General features: G+C 41.7%; 1 protein-coding gene across 1 annotated transcript in view; it reads right to left on the reverse strand.

Moving 5' to 3' along the window:
• Nucleotides 1–7102, reverse strand: part of GCK (glucokinase) — a 72456-nt gene extending 65354 nt beyond the window's left edge. The window contains exon 1 of the mRNA XM_040414565.1: nt 6945–7102. Coding sequence (XP_040270499.1) covers nt 6945–6989 — 45 coding nt within the window. The 5' untranslated portion in view covers nt 6990–7102. The remainder of the gene's footprint in view (nt 1–6944) is intronic.
• Nucleotides 7103–10024: the final 2922 nt, after the last annotated feature.

Consider the following 10024-nt stretch of genomic DNA (forward strand, 5'->3'; position numbering starts at 1 on the left):
TTCAAATGGCAAAACTGACATTTGAAGACAAGTTGACAGGCCCCCATTTCAACTGATAGCTGCTGAATCCAACCCTGAGGTTAGAGGTTGCATTGAAACACTCGGGTCCTGGGGTCAAATCCAACCAAGGACAACATCAGCATGGAGACTGTATGTTCTTCCCGTGTTTACATGGACCTGAAACTGTCAGACCAGTTGCATGTGCACTTGGCATCTGTGTTGGTCCCATTTTCATATGTGCCCACATATGATGTTTTCATATATGCAAATGAGCTTCTAGGAGCAACGGGGGCGTTGCCGTTACACCCAGAGGCTCAGCTCTCTCTGCAACCGATGCACCCCCTGCTATTTAAGTGAAAGGACAAGGCAGTGTAAATGTAATCACACCTGTCCCTGTCAATCAAAGAGCAGAGGGCGAGTCAGTTGCAGAGAGAGCTGAGCCTCTAGGTGTAACGGCAACTCCCCCGTTGCACCTAGGATCTAATTTGCATTTATTAAAACTTTATTTTTCTCAGCAATGCGGGCACATATGAACATGGGACCAACACAGATGCCTTCAGCTGCCAAGAGCACATGCGTTTTGGCTTTCCGTTTCTGAGATCCGTTCAGGGCTCTCACAAGCGGTCCAAAACGGATCAGTTTTGCCCTAATGCATTCTGAATGGAAAAGGATCCGCTCAGAATACATCAGTTTGCCTCCGTTCAGTCACCATTCCGCTCTGGAGGCTGCCTGCAGCGTTTTGCTGTCCGCCTGACGAAGCGGAGCCAAACGGAGCCGTCCTGGCACACAATGTAAGTCAATGGGGACGGATTGGTTTTCTCTGACACAATCTGGCACAATAGAAAACGGATCCGTCCCCCATTGACTTTCAATGGTGTTCAAGACGGATCCGTCATGGCTATAGAAGACATAATACAACCGGATCCGTTCATGACGGATGCATCCTGTTGTATTATTGTAACGGAAGCGTTTTTGCAGATTTATGACGGATCCGCAAAAAAACGCGTATGTGAAAGTAGCCTAACGGGTCAGCCAGTTTCATAGGTACAAATCTGCTGACAGATGCCCTTTAAGAAGCAGAACCTAGCAGAATAAAAGTTCATATTCACATTACTCCTGATAATAAAAACTCCACAAAATGGATGTTTGTCCAACTGTCCCCAGCCCCTACCTAGCGCTGACACACTAGGAAAATAGCAGAATAGGAAAATGTCAAAAAAATTGAAAGGGATGTTAAAGAATCTAACCTAGGTCAAAAAAAAATAAAAAAAACACTACAAAGAAGAAACATATGAGAAGAAAAGGGATCAGAAGATTGTAGATGTCACTATTTTCGTTAAATGTTGATGCACACAAATAATAAAACGTCACCTTAAATTAAAAGGCAGCCTAAGCCACACGTGGCGTATAAACAGTTTTCTTCCACAGAATTTGCTTCTGGAAAATCTGCAGTGTTTTCAGGAACAGCAAAGTGGATGACATTTTAGCGAATTTCGTTCACACACTATGGAAAATTTATGCAACAAAATCCACACATGGTTTGATGGAGGGATGAATGGACGGACAGATAGAACTGAAGTGAACATGTATTATATATACTACTAGTGTTGATCGCAAGTATACTAATCATTAATTTTTATCGCGAATATCGGCACTTCGAGAATTCGCAAAGATGTAGAATATAGTGCTATATATTCGTAATCGCGAATATTCTAGATTCTTTTTCATCAGTAACCTCCCTTCTTGTTTGTGGGCCAATGAGAAGGCTGCAATGTCTTTGTCACAGCTTAGCAACATCCCTAGCAACCAATAAGAAAACTGCCTGCCCCTTTACTGTATAAGAACCTCCCCAGCAGCCATTTTCTGCAGTTTTTTGCAGTTCTGAGAGAGAGAGCAGTGTCATTGCTGTGCTCTGTGCTTTCATCTGGAGACTATTCCTTAACCAATTACATTACATAGTTAGTTAGCTCATATATATATATATATATATATATATATATATATATAATACAGATAGTTAGTGGGAGATAGTCAGTGTAGGTTAGATAGTGATATAGTGTAGCTGATAGGTTCCAGTGCAGGGTGTTAGGTAGTGTGATAGGAATTACTGTTTCTCTGCCGTCTATACATACATGCTACAGACATAGTGCTGTGATGTCACAACAATACTTAGTGCACCAGTCAGTAATATCTACTCAGACCTGATAAAATGAGAAGTTGCATGTATTGCGCGAAAAATAGGCGCATCATTAGTGCCGATTTGCGCAATTGCGAAAATAATGACTGGAGATCACGAATTGTAAAATTTGCTAATTTATTGCAAATATTTTGTGAAAAAATAGCAAAAAAACGCGAAAACGAATATTGCCTATTCCTCGCATTACTACACCACCAGCAGAGAACAGTTATTGCCTCTTGTACAAGAAAGACATTTTAATAGTTTTTAGGCCGTAACTTATTTTCGGAACTGTATTAAGGCACAGTAGAAGTTGAAAGTAAGGATGCAGTATGTTTCTGCCGTAGAGTTGCTGTGTAGACAGAGAGCAGCGGATAATGCAGCGGATTCTGTGGTCAAACAGCTTGGTTAAAGGATAACTGTCATATTTTTTTTATTTGCTAGTTTATTAGAGCTAGGCATGTATACCTGAGATAGTCTGTCAATGATTGTCCAAAGATCTGTAATTACCTTATAATAACGGCTTTCATTAATGTCTCCTGTCCCTTTCCACTGCTCCCTTAAAAGACTATTGCTATGGCTCATCTGTCTCCGGCTAGAAAGACGGAGGGGCGTCCTTCACACTGCATGCCTGCATTAGGCTTCAGAGTGAGGAGGCGTGTCTCTCAGTAATCCAATCTGATTGGCTGGCAGGGAGCTGCTGGCTACAGCAAGTTTGTATGGGAAGTGAGGGAAAGCAGTTTTGGCCTCAGAGAACTGGCAGAGGAGCCATCTTGAGAAGGTCCTCATATTGTAAATGTTTAAACAGCCGTAACTAAGGAAAAAAATTAAGGAAGACAGTGGTATGTGAAGAAACTAAAGATTTCTTTATGCATAACGCTGCTGCAGCAGTAACATTTGCTAAAATAGATTTTTTGATGAAAACATGACAGTTACCCTTTAAAGGGTTTCTATCACTTCGTATGACATAATTAGCTGTCAGACACTAGCGATCTGCTAGTGTCTGCTCTGGCCAACCATCCTACTATAATCACTTGTGGGGCAGCGGTTTTGCTAAAAAACTAACTTTTATAAATATGCTAATGAGCCTCTAGGTGCTATGTGGGCGTCATTAGCACCTAGAGGCTCCGTCTACCTTCATACACAGCCGCCGCCCAGCGCGTCCCTCCAGCCCGCCCATGTCCTCCTCCGTGTGACGCTGCGGACGAGTTCTCGCGCATGCGCCATGCGTGGCTGTATTCGGCGCATTTGAGATCTCAGCTCGGAGCGGTCAGACATTCAATGCGCATGCGCCGAATACAGCCGCGCATGCGCATTGAATGTCTGACCGCTCCGAGCTGAGATCTCAAATGCGCCGAATACAGCCGCGCACGGCGCATGCGCGAGAACTCGTCCGCAGCGTCACACGGAGGAGGACATGGGCGGGCTGGAGGGATGCGCTGGGCGGCGGCTGTGTATGAAGGTAGACGGAGCCTCTAGGTGCTAATGACGCCCACATAGCACCTAGAGGCTCATTAGCATATTTATAAAAGTTAGTTTTTTAGCAAAACCGCTGCCCCACAAGTGATTATAGTAGGATGGTTGGCCAGAGCAGACACTAGCAGATCGCTAGTGTCTGACAGCTAATTATGTCATACGAAGTGATAGAAACCCTTTAACCTCCTCCCGTCCGCCCATAGGATATAAACGTCTTATGGGTGGATCTCTATTTCTGAACGCACGTTTTAAAACATCCGTTCAGAAATTGCAGCTGCACGCTAATCGTGCAGCTGCTGATCTGGTTGCCCGCTGTCAGTGACAGCAGGGCAACCCAGAGAGAAGGCAGGGACAGTTCCCAGGTGTCTCTGCCTTCTGGATCGCTGCATACACAGCGCTCACCGAGCGCTGTGTATGCAGAGCAGGAAGCGCTATGCGCTTCCTGTTCCGGCCCGGCGGTCATGTGACCGCCGTGACCGGAGAGTGCAGGGGCTGTGTGAGGTCATCCACAGACCTCGATCAGCCCTGCACTGAGGCTGTACAGCGCTGGATTGCTGCTGTACAGCCTCTCTGGGGGGTGCATTTCTTCTGTAACTGGGGCTACTATGTCAGCCTCAGTTACAGGAGAAATCAATAGTGAAAAAAAAATGAAAAAGTGAAGCAAATGTCCCCCAGAGGTCTTGTATGACCTTATGGGGGACGAAAAGTGTAAAAAAAATAAAATAAATAAAGGGTTGAAAATATAAAATAAAAAAAGTTTCACATGTAAAAAAAAAAAGTCCCCGAATAAGGAATAAAAAAAAAATAGAAAAAATAGAAAAAATAAAATAAAATAGATATATTTGGTATTGCCGCGTCCGTAAAAACCAGCTCTATAAAAATATCACATGACCTAACCCCTCGGGTGAACACCGTAAAAAAAAAAAAAATGTGTCAAAACCAGCAATTTTTGTCACCTTACATCACAAAAGGTGCAACACCAAGTAATCAAAAACGCATATGTCCCACTAAATGGTACCAATAAAACCGTCACCTCATCCCGCAAAAAATGAGCCCCTACATAAGAAAATCTCTCAAAAAATAAAAAAACTATAGCTCTTAGAACATGGAGACACTAAAACATCATTTTTTTGGTTTCAAAAATGCTATTATTGTGTTAAAGTGAAACAAATAAAAAAAAGTATACATATTAGGTATTGCCGCGTCCGTAAAAACCAGCTCTATAAAAATATCACATGACCTAACCCCTCAGGTGAACACCGTAAAAAAAAAAAAAAAAGCTGTGTCAAAACAAGCAATTTTTGTCACCTTGCATCACAAAAGGTGCAACACCAAGTGATCAAAAACGCGTATGTCCCACAAAATGGTACCAATAAAACCGTCACCTCATCCCGCAAAAAATGAGCCCCTACATAAGAAAATCTCTCAAATAATAAAAAAAACTATAGCTCTCAGAACATGGACACATTAAAACATAATTTTTTTGTTTCAAAAATGCTATTATTGTGTAAAACTTTAATAAATGTGAAAAAGTATACATATTAGGTATCGCCACGTCCGTAACAATCTGCTCTATAAAAATGTCACTTGACTGAACCCCTCAGGTGAACGCTGTAAAAATAAATAAATAGAAACTGTGCTAAAACAACCAATTTTTTGGTCACCTTGCCCCATAAAGTGTTATAATGAATGATCAAAAAATCATATGTACCCAAAAATAGTACTAATAAAACTGGCACCTTATCCCCTAGTTTCCAAAATGGGGTCACTTCTTGGGAGTTTCTACTGTAAGGGTGCATCAGGGGGCTTCAAATGGGACATGGCATCTAAAAACCATGTGGAGTTCCTTTTCTTCTGCGCCCTGCCGTGTGCCCATACAGCAGTTTATGACCACATGTGGGGTGTTTCTGTAAACTGCAGAATCTGGGTAATAAATATTGAGTTTTGTTTGGCTGTTAACCATCGATGTGTTAAAGAAAAAATTGGATTAAAATGGAAAATCTGCCAAAAAAGTGACATTTAAAAATTTGATCTCCATTTTCCTTTAATTCTTGTGGAACACCTAAAGGGTTAACAAAGTTTGTAAAATCGGTTTTGAATACCTTGAGGGGTGTAGTTTCTACAATGGGGTCATTTATGGGGGTATCCACTATGTAGGCCCCACAAAGTGACTTCAGACCTGAACTGGTCCTTAAAAAGTGGGTTTTGGCAATTTTCTTAAAAATTTGAAGAATTGCTAATAAACTTCTAAGCCTTCTAACGTCCTAAAAAAATAAAATGACATTTCCAAAATGATGCCAACATAAAGTAGACATATGGGGAATGTTAAGTAATAAATATTTTATGAGGTATCACTTTCTGTTTTAAAAGCAGAGAAATAGAAATTTAGAAAATTGCAAATTTTTCAAATTTTTGGGTAATTTGGGGATTTTTTCATAAATAAAGGTGAAATATTTTGACTCAAATTTATGATTATCATGAAGTACAATGTGTCACGAGAAAACAATCTCTGAATGACTTGGATAAATAAAGGCGTTCCAAAGTTATTACCACATAAAGTGAGATATGTCAGTTTTGCTAAATTAGGCCTGGTTAGGAAGGGGGCAAATGGCCCAGATGGCAAGTGGTTAATGGTTACAAGAAACACTTACATCCTGCTCTTTACTGTAACTCCTGACGAAACATTGATCAGGCAGCATCCACTCTGTATGTAGTAGGATTGTTACGTTCCCTGCCGACCATCTAATGCGCATGGTGGCCTTCTGACCTTCCTTCAGTGGTTGATGGAAGGGGAGGGGGAGAGAAAAGGTATGGGGGGGGCTATAAGGTTTGGGCATGTTGGATTTCGGCTGCCCGATCTGTTGGTTCTCAGGAGACAAGGAGAGGAGTCTGGCAGCTGCATATGTATGGGAGGTTCACGACAGGTAGATGTCGAGTGTTTGGCCAACGGCTATCTCATGTGTATGGCAGCAACTTTAGCCACACATAATGCATAATTCACACATAATGCACACCAAAAATCCATGATTATCCAGAGTGGATTATCCTGACGCGGAGTAGAGAAATTAAAACACATAATAAAATAATAGATGCCCAAAGAAAATGTGAAGACACATGTGATGGGCAGAACGGTGAATAGCACTAGCGTTTTTGCACTAGGGTCCCGGGTTCAAATCCAACCGAGGACAACATCTGCATAGAGGCACTGGCTATTTAGCTATGTAACCACACCACAGTGAATAATAATGTATGATAACGATAAAGAAGTGGGTGTAATACCCCAACATCTTACCTTCTGCCTCTGAGTGATCTCCATTCTGCCCTTGTTATCCAGCATGAGGACCAGAGAGTGCAGCTAGTTATATAGCTCAGGACTTGAAGGTCTTCTGCTGGGATCCAGCACTCCGGGGTTCATGGAGGACGCTGCCAGGTGTTTAGCCAGCACCCAATGCCTCCTTCCTCAGCTACCTGTTGCCTCCTACTGCCTAAGCCACACCTCGCTGTACAAGGACGAACACTTTGCTGACATACTACATCACACACAACGAAATACCATATAGAGGCCACCTTAAAAAAGACCCAACAGCTTGGCAGATAGATCACCGGGCACAGGAACAGTCTGAACCCCCTCCCTTGTTCTTATAACCTGCTGCCCTGTGGTGTCACCGCTTTATATATACCCTCAACTCATTGACCCTTAAAATGTGTTTCTCCACCTTTTAACCCATTCATTGCAAAGGCACAACTCAATCCTATAGATACACAGTAGAGATGACAGAAACAGCTTGCCAGGTGGGAGAAGGGCAGCAACTCTGGCTCATTAGCATCCTGCAGACTCAACAGAAGAAATTATTTGTAAAGTCATTAGCAATTCCTTAATAATGTTATTATTGGAAGTGCTCCATTTACAATTCCAGAGCATGGCAGGCTTTCCTGTCAGCCCCTCAGCAGATGCAAGCTGTTTTATGGCAGCCTGTGTCTCTTTGTTGCCTGAATTGCAGAACGCTGGTGAGGAAACAATACCCAGGCTTCTCCTGTTATTTTCTACCAAAGCATTATAGATCCCAAGATTAAATGGTAAAGGCAGTGGACAACCGCTTTACATAGGGTAGCCTACATTTTTTTATTTTTGGTGCCCTAAAAATTTTGGTGTCAACAAGGCAGTATTAAAACAAAAGTTTCCCCCAATCCGCACACTGGTTATCCATCACCTTCACAAAATATCAGTTGATCAAAAGATGAGCTGAAAGACCAACCAGACCCTCACTCGTACACAGCAAAGCGGAGGAAACTATCAAGGACATCCAAAAATATTTATGGACATGGAGAAGACAAATACTGGCTTCAATAACGTAGACATACATGAAAGCGACCAATTGTTTCATCCCAACCGCCAATCAACTAATAATACAGTATTCCTATGTGAAATAAATCCATAGACCGTAGGTGAAAACGGATCCTTCTAAGTTCTAATGATACGCTATAGGTAGCGAACCCATGGCACGGGTGCCAGAGGCGGCACTCAGAACCCTCTCTGTGGGCAGCCGCATCCTGGAAAAAGTCTATGGTGTTCAAATATGCCTTAGACTTTTCCTGCCATTCATCAGCACAGGGCGCACTATGAACAGCACAGGCAGCGCACTGAATGCAGGCTATTATAGCTAAATGATAAAGTACATGGAAGATATGCTATACTGGACTGTAGTAGGTTGTTGGCACTTTGCGATAAATAAGTGGGCTTTGGGTTGCAGTTTGGGCACTCGGTCTCTAAAAGGTTCACCATCACTGTGCTATAGTTTTTCTGGCTCAGGATGGCCAATTGGTGACTCTCCGATACAGAGATTTCAGAAACATAGCCAAGAATATACAAGATTGCATTAATCTGTAAACTACAATTATATATATCCTCAATAAATCCCATAGTCTCCTCCCAATACCTTCTCAACCGAGGAGAAGCCCACATCACATGCATCAAAGCAGCTTTCGGCATATAAAACCTATCACAGTACGCATCACTCCTATACTCCAACCTTCCATTAATATGCATTCTGTGAACAGACAACTTCTTTAGCAATGACCATATGTGGCTTACCCTCCTTGTGGAGGGTGTCAATGACTGTCTTCTGGAAAACTATCAAGTCAGCAGTCTTCCCCATGATTGTGTAAACTACTGAACCACGTTGATGGAACATTTTAAATCTTAGGAAACCTTTGAAGGTGTTTTGTGTTGATTAACTGTTTAGAGTGTGACACCATCAGTCTACAATATGGAACTTTTTCACAATATTCAAATTTTCTGAGATACTGACTTTTGGGCTTCCATTAGCTATAAGCCATAATCATTAACATTAAAACAAATAAACACTTGAAATAGATCACTCTGTGTGTAATAAATCTATATAATATGAGTTTCTCTTTTTGAATTAAATTACTGAAATAAATTAATTTTTGATGATATTGTAATTAATTGAAATGCACCTGTATATAGCAGTATATAATTTGGAGCAGAATTTCTGAGTAAAAACCAAAATTAATTCTTATTACCTCAAGAATCCCAATGAGCCTGCCTACACATGATTCACATCTTATCCTGTATAAAGCCAAGGACTGTACATCTAGCGATCACATCGGTGCAATGTACATGTGCCCTTAGCTGCCAGCCTTATGTCTGATAATAGACAAGTTCTTCTACTACATAATACCGAAATATTTGGTGACAGAGGCATCTAAACCTCAGCTGCATAAGGATATGCTGGTGCGTTAGTAGTCCCAAACTTACTGACATGGGGACTTGTAAAACAACATTTTAATACGTTGCTGGTTTCCTTAAAGGGTTATTCCCATCTCAAACAGTGATGGCATATCGCTAGAATATGGTGTCAATGTCAGATACGTGCAGGTCCCACCTCTGGGACCTTCTCATATCTCTAGAATGGACTCCCGAAGTGAAGGAAAGCACACTAGACAAGCGTGGTCAAACTCCATTCACTGCTTTGCGAGTTCCAACAAAAGCAAGGGCTGGCTCGGCTATTTCCGGCAGTCTCATAGTAGTGAATGGGGATATGGCTGTGTATGCTGTGCCAAGAGTGCTCATCTAGTCTTCCCAATATACTGAATACTATGAATAGCCCTTGGCCCTATCTTATATGAAGGATGGCCTTATGCCTATCCCATGCATGCTTAAACTCCTTCACTGTATTTGCAGCTACCACTTCTGCAGGAAGGCTATTCCATGCATCCACTACTCTCTCAGTAAAGTAATACTTCCTGATATTACTTTTAAACCTTTGCCCCTCTAATTTAAAACTATGTCCTCTTGTAGCAGTTTTTCTTCTTTTAAATATTCTCTCCTCTTTTACCTTGTTGATTCCC

This window comes from Bufo bufo, chromosome 1 (assembly GCF_905171765.1).
Source record: "Bufo bufo chromosome 1, aBufBuf1.1, whole genome shotgun sequence".
NCBI lineage: Eukaryota > Metazoa > Chordata > Amphibia > Anura > Bufonidae > Bufo > Bufo bufo.